The sequence below is a fragment of the Scardinius erythrophthalmus genome, assembly GCF_964197995.2.
Source record: "Scardinius erythrophthalmus genome assembly, chromosome: 14".
NCBI lineage: Eukaryota > Metazoa > Chordata > Actinopteri > Cypriniformes > Leuciscidae > Scardinius > Scardinius erythrophthalmus.
In genome coordinates, this window is record NC_138234.1 from 14,550,189 (window position 1) to 14,571,033 (window position 20,845).

Genomic DNA, 20,845 nt, shown 5'->3' on the forward strand with positions numbered 1-20,845 from the left:
AATAAAACTGACAATGTAAATAAAGTTTGCATACAATTGTAATTGTGCAGCAAAGAAGCTGGTAATAGAGGACACTTTATATATAATAAAGGACACACTATCTATAGTTATTAATAATTATTAGCAAGTACTACAAAAATGTATGAGCAAATCCCTGTGTGCAACAATTCTAAAAAAAAGTAAACCAAAAAGTAAACTGTTGATGATCATCTGTTGGAAGTGGAAATCTACTGGAAAATAATTCCCATGTTTCTTTTGTTTCTTGCTGTTTTGAAGAGAAGTCAAACCATGAGATGCATAGTTGAAGAAGATACCCTTCATACACACTAAATATGCAAACCCACACATCCTGTGAGGTATTTTTCAGTTCACTTCTAATTTCACACTTCTTTTTCTTATCCCTTTAGGTTTGAATAGTCAAAAATAGACCTGCAGCCTAATAATGTTTAGAGTTGTTTTAAGATAATGATTCTGTACCCACTGGATGTAAATAATCTTAAACAGATTTCTGTTCTCTGATCTGAGCTAATGTTTGCAGATGATCTCAGTTCTTGTGGTTTATTTTCAGCATATTCTCTTCTCTGAGGTTATAGGCCCTATCTCGAGAATAACAGAGATACTCTCCCTCATTTCCAAACCTCACAAAAGAAGCTCAATGGACAGAGGAACTGTCTTGACTCAAGTTTACACTTTAATTCTGTTTGTGTGGTTATTTTCTCTTCTCATATTGACTGAACTTTAGTTTGGTCATTTTGAGTTCTCATAGATCACATCCTGTAGATGTTTGACAGTAGATCTGTCTCAGCACACACAAACCCTTAGACCCTTAATGTTCTTAGAGTTATTTAAACACTGCTTTATTCTTGTATTTAATTGCATACTATTGAAATCATCACTTTGTTGTGATTTTTCTTCCATCCATCCATCAGTTCTCCATAACGCTTATCCTATGGGTCTGTAGTGGATTTTTCCCCTAAACCCAACTATCTAGCGTCTTCAAATCGACACTTAATAAATAAAATATGTTGCGTCTACTATCTGTTGCAACAACTGGCCGAGTCTCTTACTCTAATTTACTTGATTCCCTAAACTGACCTGCTAAAGCAAACCTTGTTTTAATGATGTCTTCATTTGCTAATCACAAGATTCTAACAGACTGTCTAGTTTCATTTCCCAAACTATGTTATTTTTACACACACTCAAAGACACAGGTTTTCCATTGGTTTCGTACAGTACATCCTGTTCAAATGTTAGATGTTAAATAAGGTTAGATGTTAGTAACATGGTTAGTTTAATATACAGTTTAAAATTTCTACGACAGGTCACATTAGCATCTTGGGCCGTAGACAGTGAAACACTCTGGACAAGTGGCCAGTCCATAGCAGGACTCTTTTTGTTGTTTTACATTGTTTAATTACGGTATTAAACTAAATAAATAGGCCTATAGACCTAAAAAATATTTCAAGAAAACTGAGCATCATGGCTTGTAGCTTAATTTGTTGTGGGACACCACTTTTGTATATTTTTGTTGTATTGTTATGTCTTATTTTTTACATTTTCATAGCGTTTCATGCATTTAGACATACCATATCATCAGTGACGTACTGATGTTGACCTCTGCAGTAACGCTCACCAAAGCAGAGGGGGCTTTCTTTCTTTCTTTCTTTCTTTCTTTCTTTCTTTCTTTCTTTCTTTCTTTCTTTCTTTCTTTCTTTCTTTCTTTCTTTTCCTTAGGATAAAAGACAGTTTGGACCGCTTTGAAATAGTGTGATGATGTAACTCGTAGAAATCACGTGACCTGGTCGGTTTGCTGCGAGTCCATCATCCTGCATCACATCTATCATTCAGTTTGGATGCGGTCGGCAGCGACATCAGTATGAGGAATATGTTCTTCCTTTTTGGGGCTTTATTGCTCGTGGACGGTGAGTCACGTCCATTTCCATTAATTTAACACTTTCGGTTTCAATCGCTTTCAATATAGGCTAAACCGTAAACAGAAAATGCGCACTTGCTCTTGTCATCTAATTTGCTTGTATCACCATTGTTTTTTAACAAACTGCTATAACTTTTCTACAAATAGACGTTGTGAAAAATCATAATGTGAAAGTGACAACGCAATTATAAAGGTATTTTGGGGGGTAAGTTGTTCGTGCATGCGTGTTTGGTAGTGAACACTAGAGAGCGCTGACGACCTGTAATTTTCTGCACAACACTTTTTTTTATTTATGTAGCCTATTTATTTGTGAATAATAATAATAACAATAAGCGTATGTTGGCTACTGTTTTGGCGGAATACAAAATACAGATCTCAAGTAAATCTCTTAAAAGTGTCTCTCTCTTTCCTGTCGGTCGGTTATGGGTGCGGCTCAGAATCGACCATCAGCAGATGCACATTAATAACTTCTTATTTATTCAGTCAGATATCCCTGAAACATATATTAATATGGATTACTTAAAAAACGTCTTAATTTGCGGTATTCAGTGTCACTAGGAGAGCGAGCCACAACGTAACGCTTTTTGACTTTCTCTCAGTTTGTTTAAATCTACTTAGGGTTCAGAGTATTTATTTTTTTCCCACATTAATTCCACACGTCTAGTACAATTGTGTGTGTGTTTTTTTTTAATTAATACAATGTTTTTTTTTTTCTTTTCTTGGTGGCCATAGCCTACCCTGAAAGAATGGCAGTGAAATGTGACAACATGCCCCATAGGTGGGGTACATTGTAACATGACCACGTGACAGCTTAAAACAAGACAAACTGAATTATTTTCTCAATAAAATATAATTATTAACTTTTTCATACAAAATATTGGCATTTTTTAATAATGAATCCATTTAAAAAGTTTGACAACGAACACAGAAAACACACCTATACAACATAGTTCAAAACATAATAATAATTAATATTTTCTGAACATTGACAGTCAGTCTTATTCACCTTTTTCTCATGGTTTCTAAACAGAATTCATAAATGTATATAATAGAATCATAGTTATAATAGGGGCACAATGTAACGCAGTGTGACAACATGCCCCAGCTGCACAACTGGGATTTAAACCTGCTAGTGTCTTCTGCTGGTTAGATCAGCATTAAAGAACCATATCAACTGTTAAATAACATATTGGAGATTCAAATAATATCAGATTTGTCTAATTTTAAATAAACACAAAAAAATATAGATGAAAAATTAACAAATAGCCTAAGAAATATACTTTTGCTATGTATTAACAAATGTTCAGTGATGTCTTCCAAAGATTTCAGAATTTTGGCGTAATTTTTTTCTCTATAGAGTGTTGATATGGCAACTAGTAAATACACTAAGTTCCGTCATGTTAGCATGTGTGGAAGTATTTAAAACAACTGTGTTACAACTAGCCCTGCGTTAGTTTGTGCCTCGCTCTCCCCCTATAGTCTACACCAGAAATCTCTTTATCAAGCTCATCTTTATTATCACTATTTGCCTCTAAAGTAACGTGCGCTGTTGTTACAGTCTGTTTCTGAAACAGTAGGTGGGTTTGGTTTGAATTATTGTAATAAGTTTTACTTTCAGAAATATTATGCAGTAAAACCCCACCTTTATTTCATATAAAATATTTTGATTAAAAAATGTAAAAAAATGGTAAACATTTTAATTAAAAAAAAAATTATATATATATATATATAGAAGAAATAGACTGTGATGGAAAAAAATATGAGATGGGAGATAAAATGAGCCTAAATATTTTGCAAATGTTTTCGCTCGCAAAACATTTGTAAATCTATTTTTGAGCCAAATTCCTGAAATTTTACTTTTACTTTTGTTCTGTAAATTCTATATTTTTTGTGACTCACAACTTCTACTGTCATCTGAGGATGCTGGTGTTCATGCATGACTGTGATTAAACTCCTGTTCTTCATTTCTAAGTTAAACTGATAGTGTTTGAACTCACCACAAATCACACACTCAAAAAAATGATTTTAGCTCTTTGTTCAATTTCATTAATTAAAATGAGCATATACGACACAACCCTTCATAGAAATGATTCCAGCTTAATTTCATTAAATGTAATCAATGTAATTTTTAAAAAATTTGGTTTACCAAATTTTTTTTATTGAGTCAACATGAATATTTTTCGTTCGTCTTAATCGGATGTCACTCAAAAAATGAATTTTGGCCTCTTGTTAAAATAATTAATTAAAATAAGCAAAAGTAACACGATTGTTTAATATTGTCACAACTTAATTTAATTGTGTTCAATCAACCTAATTCGTTTGTGTGAAAACTACATGAATCATTGTTGTTGACATCTAACTGGGCAGTGGATCTGTAGTTCCCAGCATGCTTTGCAAGGGACTGCATTAAGAGGGTCAATTTAGGGAAAAAGTGTTATTTTATGTGTTTTTCAGTAAATGGAAAGATGTTGTTAGTTAATGTTAGTGTTTAATGTTCAGTTATGTTAGAAACTTAGAGGACTTTCTGTAATGTTTTTTTAATTTTCTGGTTACCATTATGCAGAAGAGTGGCGACTGTGTTTAGGCTGTGGGCTCAGTATTACGCTATATGTGCATTAAACTTTGTGTTCAGGCTGTGGGCACTCAGTATACACTATGTGTAAACCTCACTCGCAGACCTGCACAAGTAATATTATATTACTATGTAAAAAATGGTTTTAATTCAATTGAACACTAGTAGTGTCTATCATTAGAAGTGACCGTAGAGTCAAATGAACTAAAATTATAATGTTGGTGATTTAAAGCAGGACAAAAACTAAATGTAGTTAACCTGACAAAACTTTATCTAGCAGGAATGACTAAATTAATTTAAATTCATACAACAAGATTACAACAAATTATTTCAAACTAATTCGATTTTGTTGGAAAAATGTAATTCAATTTCGTGGAAAACCTTTCCTTAATTTAATTAAGTTCATTCAACAGATTATTTTTTTGAGTGCAACACACTCTCTGGTCTCCCCTAGCTATGTGGAATTTTAAAACATCCTTTATGGGTATATATTATCTGACTAATGCCATTCCAGTATAAGGAACATTTAATATTTTAACAATAACAATTTATTTTGGTTTAATCCAGTTCTTCCAGGCTGCACTTTTAATTTTACTTATTTATGTTGCGTGTGTTTTTGTGTTTTGTTTGAGTGTTGCATGTGATCTTCCACATTCAGTCACATACTTTTTACATTTATGTCTTATGTTGAAATCACAAGTCACGTCAGGATAATTATCAGGAGACACTGATGTAAGTGTGAAATGGATGTAGGCTACATTTAAAACAATATCCTTAGGAGACTAGTGTATAAAATGTAAAGTGTGTTTTATGGTAAATAGTTATTTGAAATGGGTCTTGGGGAAATTAACTTTTAAAAGCATGTTCAGAGTCTGTGAAAGACAGTTTCAAACTATATCTAGTAAACTAAATAACAGCAGAGTCACACAGCAGTGATACAGACTCAGTTCTGGATTCTCCATCTCTCTGTTTCAGTCACACAGAGAGCACTTCAGTACAATAATGAAAACACACTGTATAACAGGGTAAATTCACTCTAACTCAAATTCACTGCAAAAAATGCCAGGATCGATCAAGAATTAACATCTTTAATTTATGTTTTCCCTACCAGGTGTGTTTGGTGTTGATGTGACAGTGTCAGTGATGGAGGGAGATTCTGTCACTCTAAAACCTCAAACTAAAATACCAGAAGGAGAAGATGATTCAGCTCTGTGGAAGTTTGGTGAATTAATCATAGCTCAAATTAAAAAAGCAGCTGGAAACTTCAATACATCTGAGGGTGATAATGGGAGATTCAAAGGCTGTCTGAAGCTGGATCATCAGACTGGATCTCTGACCATCACAAACATCAGAACTGAACATACTGGACTCTATAAACTAAAGATCAAGAGCAGAACTGAGACACCAGACCAAAATGTCAATGTTACTGTCCGCGGTGAGTAACTCAAGTCTTTCAATCTGAGAACTGGATTGAAATCTAGATTAATTTTCTGAGAACAGTTTAGATGATGTGGAATAATCAGAGGTTTATTCTTCAAAACCTGTTGTTGTTTTAGTGAATTAAAGCAGCTATGAGTGTAAGTTAAGATAATAATGTGTAAAAAATGAAATATGTGTAAAGGAAATATTGATTCTTCAGAGATTTACAGCAAAGAGGAATCCAGAGTTATTTTCACAACTTTAAAAAGAAGAAACAAGAGGCATATAAATGACCATACAGTTGTATTGTGTTAAATGTTGTTTTGTTTAATCTGATCATGTCTCTCTTTTACATTACTTTCTTTTATTCATTTATTTAATCTTCCTGTATCCACATGGTATGAAGGGATGGTAAACAACAAAGCTCACACAGATTAGAGTTATTGTTATAGGTAGACACTGCTTATTAATATTTAATGCAGTGTTTTATGAGACACATTCATTAAGAGTGATGATGGATGAAGCTCCACAATGAATAGATTTGATCTGAGACGATCTTAAGAACATGTTGAGCTTCAGCCGTCTGTAAAGTCACATGATCAATGACACTCATTTACTTTTATTTTTTATTATTGCCCTTTTTTAACCAGATAAAACTTTCTGAGATTAAGGATCTCTTTTACAGAAGGGACCTGGCCAAGATGAGCAGCACAACATTATCAAAAAAAAAAAAAAAAATAGAAAGAAAATCACCATAACATTAAACCATATCATCAAAACAATTAAAACATTTACAAATAGTTTCTTCCTTTCACAGCTCACTAAGCAAAGATCCAAACATGTTCATTGACACCAGGATCTGCACATTCAGGTCATTCTGTAAAAAGTTCTGTCACTACTCATATTTGATTAGTGAACTAGAAATATAGAGCAGATTCAGAAATAGTTTTCATGCATTTTACATCATAAAACACATCGTTTATTTCCAGTGTCATGATCCAAGTTTAAGATCAATATAAGGAGTCATTCAGAAAGATACAAACAGTTTCAAAGGCCAGAGGGAAAAAAGGAAAGCAAAGAGTATAAATATATGCAAAAACAAAACAATTACAGGTGAGCCTAAACTGCAATTACTAAAGAGTTAGCAAACTTCATAACTAAAAAAATAACAATAAAGGTCAACAACCCTTAGATAGGCAGAGGTTCAGATGTCAATTCAACATTCAACAAAAAGAGAGAGAAAAAGAAAAGCAAGAGCAGCAAATCTAAAGAATCTGAGTCAAAGATGTTCAGCATCTCTGCCTTCTAGACCTGTAGCATTATTAGCTTGATCTGTTTTAATCTGATTCTGTTTCTTCTCCTCATGCGTTTGTTACTGTCACAGATGCTGTGAAATCACTATCAGTGACTGAGGGAGATACTGTCACTCTACACACTGGTGTTACTGATATACAGAGAGATGATGAGATACTGTGGAAGTTTGGAGATCAAGACTTAAAAGGCCCTGAGGACACGGGAGAAATCACCATCAGAAACATCCGAAGAGATCAGTCTGGATATTATGAATTGGAGATCAACACTGCCAGTATGATCTTACACAGGAAATTACATATTAATATTAGTGGTGAGTAGCTCAAACTTTCTATAAATTTGTATTCTGTTAGATTCTATAATTATCATATTTAGATTCTGTGATCACTAGTGAACAATTAATGCTCAAATTAACACTGAAGTTCACACTAAATTAATTATATTTTAATGTTAAAGATGGGCAAGTCCTTTTATTTAATTATTTTCCGGGGCAGATTTCCATTTGTTTAGGCGCAGGTGCCAGTTCTATTCTTTTGGTGTACGTGTACACATATCTCCAGTAAGACTAATATCATTCTCATATTTGAATGTTGCTCAATGTAATTGGTCTTTCTGAGCCATGAAGCCCCTGGAGGAGGAGGAACTTTGTACCCCATAGAAAACACATGACCAAAGGACCAAACAGCGGAGCTGAGGAGGGCAGTGTAATGTGGGCAGGTTTACTGTTAACTATTATAAAATGGATATTACTTTTGATATTCTATAGCAAGAGGTGATGTACAGACAGCAGAGATGAGAATAATCTGAGTAAAGAAATAAGCAACATTATTTGCCAATGGGATTATATTGAGATTATATTGGTTTAAAATAAATTGCACAGGGAATTAATGTTACAATGTATTGTATAGTAAACTCATTGAATCCTTTAGCTTTGGGACACAGGTTTCCCTTTCTTGAAGCGAGTATGCCATCCATTTATTTTAGCTCACACATTGACATGTACAACCGTATGTATAAAACATAATCCAAATTAATTAACATGCATTACAATAAAAATTAAATCATAAATGATTGAAATGACACAGAGTATTCATTTCAGTTAAACTTACTTTTCACTATTTCACGCAGAGTGAAATTCCTATAAGACTTTTTCCACATGCAGTCCATTTACACATAAAACAGCCTATTGCACTTACTGTACATGATCAGCCTCTGATCAGTTTTCTTATGTTTTCTTCAGTGTTCGATGTTGTCCGGCTGTAAATTGGGTTGGAAAGATTGGTTACAAAAAGCTTTGTAGAGCAAACAGTGTAAGCTTTTGAATTATTTATTTAATTCGTTGTTTTATTTAATTGAATTTCAAAAATATGCATCTAGTATGTTCTCAAGACATTTAACAAACAATGCTGCAATATCTACATAAAAATAATTTAAATAAATAAAAATGAAAGGGAATCACAAACAATAAATTAATTTAGCCCTGTGACGTCATCATCTGATGTCATGCGGAGGACAGTAGAAATTTGGCTACAATGTTCTTCCAAAAGCCGCTTGCAGTTTTGTTTTTAACCGCTAGAACGCTAAACGTTACGGTTACATAGTGTACCTTTACAAATTTGCTGTTATGGAGTTCCAGTTGTTTATTAGGTGCCAATCCTTGGAATTAATACATTAAAATTATTATTCTTTTAATATAAAAATGTCTCCGATAATTCTAACACTGTTCTTATATTGTAATAATGTGGCTCAATAGAGCATTTTGGTGTTTGTAAACAGAGGTGTGTTTTGTGGGCGGAGCCTACCTGGTGACACTCACAATTGCCAGAAAAAATTGTCAGTCAAAATTTGTTTTCTTTATTTATATTTTTTATACTCTGGCAGGAACAAGCTTCCATAGCAGTCAGATCATGTGAGCCTCAATATTTACAACATGGATCATCCGGTTGCCTTCTGCAATTATATTAATGTTTTTCCAGCAGAAGACAGGTTCACTTACACTAATTAGGCTAGCAATAATCTCCCCTTAACAATGGTGTGAGGTTTTCTGACCCGTACTCTCTGTCAGGTCTATTGGTCAAGGATTGAACTACTGTAAATTGCCAAAATTACAGTGGCCGGACATCTTCATATTCCTTGTGGAAAACACTGCATCTATACGCAAGAAAAGCTCAAGACATTCAAATTTGACACATATAATTTTGTACCCATTTTCCTACACTTACTACAGTTTTTCTGCCACCATAGTACATGCGCAACTGCAGTGATGTAACTGTCACGTCTACTTCTGTATAATTAGTATTTTTTAAGGTTTCTGCACAGTTTTTAACATTTGATGCTATTAAAGACCTTTTTAAGCAACAATATTATACTAATACATATGCAAAATATCATGTTGGGACTGGGTGCATTCATGGGTTTGTTTTAATTAAAATGTACAAAATGTCAAAATTGATTTAAGAAAATGAAACTCAAATACAGATCAGCTTTTGCAAGAGTTTAGAACAAACAATAGGATCTGCAGTGCTTAACCAGAATTCATCACACACATCTTTACACTTGCAGAAGCAGAGAGGGCAAAGAGAGTGTGTCTCCAAGATGTCTGTTAAACAGCGCTTCGTCTGGAAAAATAACCTGTTGTTACAGATATCTGATAAACATTTAAAAAAAGCTCTTGCATAATCATAATCACCATACGTTTTTTCACTTATGACAGGAAACATCTTAAGGCAAGCTCTCACTGCACACTTTTGGCCAGATTTTGCTGGTGCAGTGCACCCATATCAGATAATTGTCACATAATTCATAATTTGTTCATTTAAAATGTCAGTTGGTCAGTTATGTTTTTCAGCTGACCTTATTGCATATGCAGTTGTAGGAGTTCCTTTCAGTTGTAAAATGTATGTCAGGAGAGTATTTGAATAAATCATTCAATGTTATTTATAAAGTTTTGAGGCAATCAAATTACTGGCTATTATTTAATGCCCAAAAAGCATGTCTTAACACAGGGCCGCCCAATCCTGTTCCTGGAGACGTACCCACTGTAATGATCAAGTACTCCTGAAGATCTTCATGAACCGCTTCAGGTGTTTTTGATCAGGGTTGGAGCTGAACACTGCAGGAAGATCTCCAGGAACAGGACTGGGCATCCCTGCTTTAACCAGTTCTGCACTTGACATGCTGTAATATTTGCTGCTAGAGGCGCTGTGGAGAACAGAGAGCTTGAGAGAGGAGGAGAGAATTTTCTCCACTTGTGTCCGTTTATTTGGAATGACAGAGGAAGACGTTATCCAAACTTATTGTTTGCTGTGCCATGTTATTTTTAATTTGCTGCTCCTGTTTTTAGAAGATCTCTCTTGTTTTTGACTCTATGTGAATTTGTGCTGCTCTTGGTAGATTGTGTTGTCATTATGGAAATGAGCTGTGTTCTTTAATTTGCTCATTTTCAGTAGATCAACCGCAGAACACTTAACTGTGTGATTAAAAAAGTATTATTCATATGTGTAATCATATGTTCTTTATGTGTTTGTAGCTGTGACAGGTGAAATGAAGACAGTATCAGTGAAGGAGGGAGAATCTATTCCTCTAGACACTGGTCTTATTGGAGGAAAGGGATATGATCTGATAATGTGGAAGTTTAAAGACCATCTCATTGCTGAATTTAATAAAGGGACCGATGAGTTCTTAACACATGACACCAGTGATGAGAGATTCAAAGGCAGACTGAAGCGAGGTCAAACAACGGTATCTCTCATCATCAGCAACTCCAGAATGACAGACTCTGAAGATTATCATCTGAACATGATCAGCAGCTCACACACCGTTCAGAGGAACATCAGTGTTACTGTCAGTGGTGAGTAGATCAGATCTTTCAGTATGTACATCTGTGCTCTGTGAACAATTTAGATATCAAATCAATATATATATATACAGTGAGGAAAATAAGTATTTGAACACCCTGCTATTTTGCAAGTTCTCCCACTTGGAAATCATGGAGGGGTCTGAAATTGTCATCGTAGGTGCATGTCCACTGTGAGAGACATATTCTAAAAAAAAAAATCCAGAAATCACAATATATGATTTTTTTTTAACTATTTATTTGTATGATACAGCTGCAAATAAGTATTTGAACACCTGTCTATCAGCTAGAATTCTGACCCTCAAAGACCTGTTAGTCTGCCTTTAAAATGTCCACCTCCACTCCATTTATTATCCTAAATTAGATGCACCTGTTTGAGGTCGTTAGCTGCATAAAGACACCTGTCCACCCCATACAATCAGTAAGAATCCAACTACTAACATGGCCAAGACCAAAGAGCTGTCCAAAGACACTAGAGACAAAATTGTACACCTCCACAAGGCTGGAAAGGGCTACGGGGAAATTGCCAAGCAGCTTGGTGAAAAAAGGTCCACTGTTGGAGCAATCATTAGAAAGTGGAAGAAGCTAAACATGACTGTCAATCTCCCTCGGACTGGGGCTCCATGCAAGATCTCACCTCGTGGGGTCTCAATGATCCTAAGAAAGGTGAGAAATCAGCCCAGAACTACACGGGAGGAGCTGGTCAATGACCTGAAAAGAGCTGGGACCACCGTTTCCAAGGTTACTGTTGGTAATACACTAAGACGTCATGGTTTGAAATCATGCATGGCACGGAAGGTTCCCCTGCTTAAACCAGCACATGTCAAGGCCCGTCTTAAGTTTGCCAATGACCATTTGGATGATCCAGAAGAGTCATGGGAGAAAGTCATGTGGTCAGATGAGACCAAAATAGAACTTTTTGGTCATAATTCCACTAAACGTGTTTGGAGGAAGAAGAATGATGAGTACCATCCCAAGAACACCATCCCTACTGTGAAGCATGGGGGTGGTAGCATCATGCTTTGGGGGTGTTTTTCTGCACATGGGACAGGGCGACTGCACTGTATTAAGGAGAGGATGACCGGGGCCATGTATTGCGAGATTTTGGGGAACAACCTCCTTCCCTCAGTTAGAGCATTGAAGATGGGTCGAGGCTGGGTCTTCCAACATGACAATGACCCGAAGCACACAGCCAGGATAACCAAGGAGTGGCTCTGTAAGAAGCATATCAAGGTTCTGGCGTGGCCTAGCCAGTCTCCAGACCTAAACCCAATAGAGAATCTTTGGAGGGAGCTCAAACTCCGTGTTTCTCAGCGACAGCCCAGAAACCTGACTGATCTAGAGAAGATCTGTGTGGAGGAGTGGGCCAAAATCCCTCCTGCAGTGTGTGCAAACCTGGTGAAAAACTACAGGAAACGTTTGACCTCTGTAATTGCAAACAAAGGCTACTGTACCAAATATTATCATTGATTTTCTCAGGTGTTCAAATACTTATTTGCAGCTGTATCATACAAATAAATAGTTAAAAAATCATACATTGTGATTTCTGGATTTTTTTTTTTAGATTATGTCTCTCACAGTGGACATGCACCTACAATGACAATTTCAGACCCCTCCATGATTTCCAAGTGGGAGAACTTGCAAAATAGCAGGGTGTTCAAATACTTATTTTCCTCACTGTACGTCTAACTGATGAAGGACATCTGACAAACAAAGCATGTTAAACAAGAAATTGTTTGCAAGAAATTAGAAATTTGTAGAGGAAATTTACATTATTTCACATATTGTCTCTTGGAAATTTAGATTAGTGTTTCAAATATTTGTCATTAGAGAAACAGGGTTTACATATTTCAGTGAGAACAGAATCTGTCACAGAAAAGCTTCAGTGTTTTTTTTTTTATGTTGGCATTTATGATTCTCTCTGAATCAGATTACTATTACCAATAAATATAGGGTAGTTTCGCTACAGTGTTTCATGCTGTAGGTGATGCATTTTTGACTGTTACCACCCTTTGCTTTTTTCATTTACAGAAGTAATTGCAGTTATAGATCAGACACATTCACACTAATGTCTGTCTTTATCATTACAGTATCAGATCTTCACTCAGGTTATATAGTGTTGATGTTTATAGTGTGTGTTATAGATCAGACACATTCACACTAATGTCTTTATCCTTTTTCTTTAATACATCAGAAAAGTTTCTTATCCTCTTTTCAATGTTTATGTATTTAATTTAAAATGCAAAACTTCTTACCTAAAATATCTGGGATTTTAACAGATTTTGTTTTCCCACTCATCATTTTAATCATTGACCAAACGTCATCCAAAACTATTTCTCCACCAATAGAGCTGCATTCCTGTTTGATGAATTTATTATTTTCCATGCCATAGCTCTCTTCATTTGGTAATCAATCAGACAGTTTCAGTATTATTAGTTTTTTAGATATTCCTCTTTAAAAGAAAAAAGTATCAGCTTTATGAAAAGTGACCCTCATTTTGTTTTTGACACTGAAAACATGTACAATTTACGAATTTTCTCATGGAGCCACATTGATATCCCCATATCTCTGGAAATGAACCACGTTGGGCCTTAAAAATGAAGATACTAACAGAAAAGTTTAAGAACCAGAATCTAAAAGGATATTAAGATATCTTTAATACTTCTTGAGTTACAGGCACGCAAACTTCAGGTAAAAAACACAAGTGCTTTTTCCTATTTTTGAGCGGTCACCATTGGCCTATAATGCAGCAAAGACTGTGAAAGTCAACAGATTTTACTAATAGACCTATTTTATTTTTACACAGAGATAATGCTGCCATCTTTCTAAAGTCTTTTTTTGGCGTTAATCTGCATTTCCGTGCACTCGGGGGTTCATAGCAATGTAAAGAGTGTGGTCAAGTTAGTTTTATATTTTACGCTTGTTTGACATTCGCAAAACCTCCCATTACATTCTCCTTGTACAATATTATCCAAATATTTTACATGCAACACTCCGAATATTATTCTTCATATAGTCTAAGGCTTGTATTGGGAAGTACACATTCAATACTTTTTAATTATACAGATTCAATTATACAAATAAGTCTATTAAACTTGACCGTTTGACCTAAAGGCCTAAACCAGCAGTAAAAGAATATTATTCCTGTTAAAGACTGGCAAGTTTGTGACTATGAGATTCACGTACAGAGTTTGCATGTATGACTCTCTAAGCGATATTGGAATCCGAATGAATTAACTAGGAAAATCCAACATTGAGATAAATTACTATATAAATGGAAAATAATATATTGGCTTTTTAACCTAAAGTCAAAGTCTTTATAAATTGGATTCAGATAGTAATTTAATTGGAATTCACTTAATTTGCATAGTTACACAATAGTTCACAGTTATGACAGAAAGTACAGGAAACCTTCAGCCACTCCATTGGATGCCATTGCTGGGCCAGTGGGTGGCCCTTACAGTATAAAGGCCCTTGAGTTGCTTATAAATGGTTGCTTTGAAGGGCCTGAAACAAACATTCACTGTTGTGCCTGAACGCGTTCATTGAACGATAGTTCATGAACTCGTTCATATTTTGGGCGAACGTGAACTGAACGTACCGTAATAATGCCTGATGAACATTACTGTGAACTCGTTCATTCTGGTGTCTGTGAACGGCACTCTCTCTCAGTTTAACTTCATTCAATAGGGTGCCAGATTTCTATAGAGCCTTCCAGACAAAAATCCGGCTAAAACACGCACCGTAAACAGGAAAAAACACCCAATCTGGCAACACCAACCACCAGTGTCGCACCGCCGCATGCGTAATAAAAACAAAAAGCAGCATGTAGGCGACAAAGCAGCAAGGAGGCGTCGTATGATCATTTAAACGAGTTTTATGACATGGTCGGTGAGGATGGGGAAAATCTTACATTTCTGTGCAAACTTTGAAAGGAAAAATAATTCCTCATTAAAAAAGACAATTCAAGCAGCACGTTTTTAATAATTGCTGTCTGTGGTTCTGTATGGGCTGTGGCAATCATTTTGAAAAATAATAGCTCGTAGCAACATAATGGAAAAAAGAACTATGAACTAGTTAATTTTTGGAGCTGTGAACTTAGTTCAAAATTTTGAAGTATGAACTATGAACTGAACTAGTTCATTTTAAAATTTGTGAACTGAACTTTGAAATAGTTCATGTAGAAAGTGAACTTTCCCAACACTGCAAACTTTATAGTGTTCAGCTGATGGAAGCTTTGCTCTCTAGATTCTTTGTCCTGCATCAGACGCTCTCTGTTTGAACCAATCCTCAATCCTCTGGATAAGGTTTGACAAGAGTAACATACAACAAATCAAACCATCTGTACCTTCAAATGCACTTTTTTTTCTTTTTCTTTTTTCAATCCTTACAAAGGATTTTGCTGTTGTTAACACTGGACATTAATTTGAGCTTAAATTGTAATAAAGAAAAAGAAAGAAACAATTGTAATAAAGAAGCAGTGACATTAATTTATTTAACAATTAAATTTGCTTTTCTTTACTGGTGCACTGTTCAACTACCTATCCATTTTATTAATTCAGCCAATATATATCAAATATTTATTGATTATAAAATATAATAAGAAAAAATATGTTTGTAATAAGAACCATTTGAATTTTTTTTAATGAATTTTGACAGTTTTGGTTTGGATTATTGGTGTTAAAGTGGATATTGGCTAGGGTTGCCAACCGTTCCGTATAATACGGAATCGTCCCGTATTTGACACATAAAAGTCTTGTTCCGTATTGAACTGATACGGAACGCACTTTGTTCCATATTTTTGAGAATCAATTCAGTGCAAATCCATGACAGACACATCAGACTATGAACGAAGACAGCTGTAGCCTAGGCTATGATAAGAAAAAAACAAACAAACAAAAAAAAAACAGACGGTGCGGTAGATATTAATTTGTCCCCCTGTTTGTCTATGATCAGCGTAGCGTTTTTAACATCTTGGAACATCATCAGAGAATGCCTTTTTAATTGGTCGTTTCAGTCATTGTGAGTCACGTATCGTAGCAACAATGACGACAAGTGACAACAGCGGGAAATGTAAAAATGACTACCTCCGAGCAGCCGGCGAAAAAGAAAAGAGCACAAAAATATACATACATGTTGTGTTGCTTGAATGCAGTATTTGAGTGCAATATTTTATATTTTCTTTATTAGCTGTTTTTTATGTATTATTTTTTTGCACTGGAAAGAAAGTAAACTATAATGGAAGTATAATTATATAAAGATATTTGCACTACACTTCCTTAAAATGTTGTCTAATTAAATTAAAAATACTATTTTTTTTTTGCACTGGAAAGAACATTCTAGAAGTCTAATTCTATTGCATAAGTTCACACAAGGCTACAGAAAACTGTTGTGTTTATTTTTCTTCAAATGCAGTCTAAGCCGATGAGTTTTGAATGATATATTTTGTATTTGTTTAAGTTAAAAATAAAACGTATTATAAACTAAACAAATCCATGGTTCATTGTTGGCAAAATGACCATGATAGCCTTTATATTTCACATCTGGTTCAGTCTTGTATATTGATTAGGCCTACTTTGCTATTCTAAAATATATAGGCCTAATAAGTTGTAGGCATATTATAATACTTTAATGTATGAAATATATTTATCTAAATATCAATAGTTTCCACAATATTCACCAGAAGTCATCATTTCAGGGGTTATTTTTCAAAATTTTCTTCCGTGGGGGCATGTCATACACCTGTAGACCATTATGAGTGTGTGTCAAGGTCATTTTTAAAAACAATGTTAATACTTTTTATTTTGTTCAGGTCCAATGAAGTAACCATATAAAACTATATTTATGCCTATTTATGCTCAAAAATACATGATGTTTGTAAGAAATATATTTATAAGAAATATTTGAGTTCTTTTGCCTCTAGGGCTTAACAATGACTTAAGCTTTTACTCACTGCAGGTTAACTTACCTGTGCACAATGAACAATTCTGTGATTATTTATCGATTGATTAATAATATTTAATAATAATAAATTATTTGTGGCAACTGTAATTATGGTCTCAAATATTTATTGATTGATTAATTGTGGCATTTTAGACTTGATATTACTTGACGTTATTATTACATTTTTGTTTGTAGAAAATGTGCATTTTTTGACCAAACATTTCTGCTACTGGAGTGATACTGAAAGTCCATGTTTTAGCTGACAAAACTCAGTTACATATGTTCTGAAAATACTGACAGCATTAAAAAAGTTAAATCTCTGAGAAACTGTTTCTGTATTTTCTTCAGAAATGAGTCCAATCCAGTTTGTGTCAGTGAAAGAGGGAGAACCTGTCACTCTTCACTCTGATAATGAAATACAGAGAGATGATCAGATACAGTGGATGTTTGATAAGATCCCTAAATAAAGTCTGTGCAAGATATAAAACTTGAAATACAGGAAAATTGTCACACCAAATCAGATTTTTACACAAGCATTTGCTTATTTAAAAGAAGACCCTCAAATTTCATCTTAAAGATAAATCTGGCCACTGGTAAAGATGCTAGATTATGTTAGATCATGAAATCTATTATCTGCTTTTATTTATGCTTTTGTTGTTGTGTTTGTTGTCACTTGATTTTTCAGAGCTCATTTTGTATTGCTTTCATTTTGTTTTCATAGTTGTTGAGGGTTTGTTTTAAATGTTGAGGTCCATGTGTGTTTGTATGAGAAGGTTGAGGACACATTCACAGGCATGCCACATGATTACATTAGCTTATGACCAGTTTGTTAAATAAAATAAGACGTATCTAGTTTTGCCATTCTGCTTGCTTGCAATATACAGTAAAGTGGATTATTAGTTATGCTCTGCTCAGTTATTATGGATCATCTCATCTCCTCGGCCCTGAATACAGCTGTTCGTCTAAATGAACAATATTCATTCCACAAATAGCATGTTTGTAGTGAGCTTAAAATTCAGGTTCATTTGTGACTTTTAAGGTGTCATTAATGTAGTCAGCAGAGAGCGGAGAAGAGCGCTGTGTGTTTTATAGCAGCAGTGATGAGTGATGAGTGATGAACACATCTCATGATATCGCTCCAGTCAGGAGAATTGCTGCCGATGGAGATCCACAAGACAAAATACAGCAGGCCATAAAAGTTGAGATGCCCAAACACACTTTATAATCAAAACATTTGACAGAAATCAGCTTGTACAGTTTGAAATACTAAAACAATAGATCTGGTGTTGAATATGAAGTCAGTATTGTGTGTGTTTGTGTCTCCGCTGGACACGTGTGTGAGCTTAAGGAGAACTGACTTCATACATCCACTAAAAACCACCAAAACGCAGCTGATCTTCTGATGTTCCTGTGCAGACAGAGAAATATATATTCAGTTCAGACACTGAAGAGTTCAGAAATCTTCTGTGGAAATACACAGTGCAGATTAATATTACAAGAGGACTGTATAACAGTAAAGAGATCTCAAGTTTATAGTGGCATATACAGAAATAAACAGGCCATGCATTATTATTATTCATACAGTAATATTATGTCACGGTTGGTAGATCCGCTGTCTCATTCTAGTCTGTGTGTTTACGTGTGTGTGTGTGAGTGTGTGGGTGTGTCTCAGTTCATTCATTGTTTCATGTGGGCGTTGTCACTGATCTCCCTATCATCCTGATCTGCGACAGCTGATTGTAATTATCACAGCCTATTTAATGCCCTGTCTTTCGTCCCATGTTTGTCAGATCGTTGTTGATGAATCCCCGTCTGCGTGCCTGCTCCTGTTTGTTTTCCTCGTGTTTCGCCTGCTCTGTGCTGGATTGGATTCCTCACTGCTGATCTCACCACGGATTCTTCATTGTCGATCTCACCACGGATTCTTCATTGTCGATCTCACCACGGATTCTTCATTGTCGATGTCACCACGGATTCTTCACGGTCGATCTCACTACGGATTCTTCACTCACCCACTCACTGAGGATCGCCTGTCTCAGCCCCTGTGTCACGCTCTCCTGTTTGCTGTGTTCCTGGCGATCTCCTGTTTGCTTTGTTCCTGGCGATCTCCTGTTGGCTGTGCACTGACGATCTCATCAAGAAGAATACTGTATCTGTCATTTACCCTGAGTGTTTATTACAAAATAAACTTATTGTGCACTCGCACTTGTTTCCTATCAGTTTGTCGTTACAGAACGATCTGACCACCATGGAAGCAGCGAGCGCGGAGTCCTTCAAGGATTTTGTGGACCACAGTATCGCCAGGATGGATCAGCAACAGGAGAGTATTTCTAACACCGGACGCGCGGTTCAAGCGCTCGTGACACAGGTGTCCGGGCTCACTCAGCAAATCCAACTGCTGAGCCCTCCCACTGTGCCGCCCACACCGCCTGTTCCCCCCGTCGTGCCAGACGTCAGAGATCGTCCAGAACCACGACTACCTGTTCCTGAGAGCTATGCTGGTGAGCCAAACTTTTGCAGAGCGTTTCTCACAAAGTGTTCTATGCATTTTGCTCTACAGCCGAAGACGTTTGAGACTGAGAATTCCAAGGTGGCCTTCGTCCTTACGTTGCTGAGGGGGAGAGCAGCGTTGTGGGGAACAGCGGTGTGGGAGAACCAGGACCAATGCTGCGCCTCGTTCCACGCACTCTCCACAGAGATGAAGAGGGTCTTCGACCGCGCGGTGGCCGGCCGGGAGGCGGCCAGAAGACTAGCCGACCTGAAACAGGGAAGCTCTTCGGTGGCGGATTACTCGATTGAGTTTCGGACCCTGGCGGCGGAGTGCAAGTGGAACGAGGAGGCACAGTGGGATATGTTCCTGCATGGGCTGTCCGACCGTGTTCAACGCGAGATCTACCTGCTGGACCTGCCTCCTCGGCTCAACGGGCTCATCGACCTGGCTCTGCGGGTGGATGCCCGCATCAACCAGCTGGACCAACACCTCCCTCCCCGCCGCATCCATGGCGGAGTCGAGCCGAGGGGCAGTCTGGAGGAGAGCACGGTCGGACCCACCAACGATCCCGAGCCCATGCAGGTAGGGAGAGCCCGGCTTTCCCGGCAGGAGAGAGAAAGGCGGAGATCCCAGGGACTCTGCCTTTACTGCGGCGGCCATGGACACTTCTTACACTCTTGCCCGGTAAAAGAGCAAGCCCGATAGTAAAGTTGAGGCTACTATCGGGTGGGATCTCCGCCGGGAAGTCCTCACCATCCACTCTCCTGCCGGTAAGGCTGAGATGGGCCAACAGCACGCACACTTGCCAGGCACTTTTGGACTCCGGGGCCGAGGGGAACTTCATGGACATTCAGTTAGCTCACAAGTTACACCTTCCCATCTTGTCTCTTCCCCATCAGATTTCGGTCAGTGCTCTAAATGGTCAACAGCTCCCCAACATCTCTCTCTCCACTGGTCCCATAACCCTCATCACCTCTGGCAACCACGTTGAGACTATTCCCTTCCTCCTTATGGACTCTCCTGTCGCCCCGGTGGTGTTGGGTCACCCTTGGCTCGTCAGACACAATCCTCGTGTGGATTGGGGCTCCAACACTATTTCTATGTGGAGCGTGTCCTGTCATGAGTCCTGTCTTGTTTCTGCCTGTCCATCTGTGTCTGTTTCTGTGTTACAGGAGAAGGCGGCGGATGTATCAAACGTGCCTGCGGAGTATCTGGACCTGAAGGAAGTGTTCAGTAAGTCTCGGGCTGCTTCTCTCCCTCCGCATCGTCCCTATGACTGTGCAATAGATCTAGTGTCAGGTAAGTCTCCGTCTAAGGGCA

General features: G+C 36.8%; 1 protein-coding gene across 5 annotated transcripts in view; it reads left to right on the forward strand.

Annotated features, from left to right (window-relative positions):
- Positions 1–1,811: 1,811 nt before the first annotated feature.
- LOC308702510 (uncharacterized protein) overlaps positions 1,812–20,845 on the forward strand; it is a 207,501-nt gene continuing 188,467 nt past the window's right edge. For 3 of the 5 annotated variants that reach the window (XM_081385421.1, XM_081385422.1, XM_081385425.1), the window contains exons 1-4: positions 1,812–1,922; positions 5,617–5,940; positions 7,309–7,548; positions 10,765–11,085. In XM_081385421.1, the coding sequence (XP_081241547.1) occupies positions 1,877–1,922; positions 5,617–5,940; positions 7,309–7,548; positions 10,765–11,085 (931 nt within the window). In that variant the 5' untranslated portion in view covers positions 1,812–1,876. The remainder of the gene's footprint in view (positions 1,923–5,616; positions 5,941–7,308; positions 7,549–10,764; positions 11,086–20,845) is intronic. The other 2 variants (XM_081385423.1, XM_081385424.1) reach the window with 2 other exon arrangements.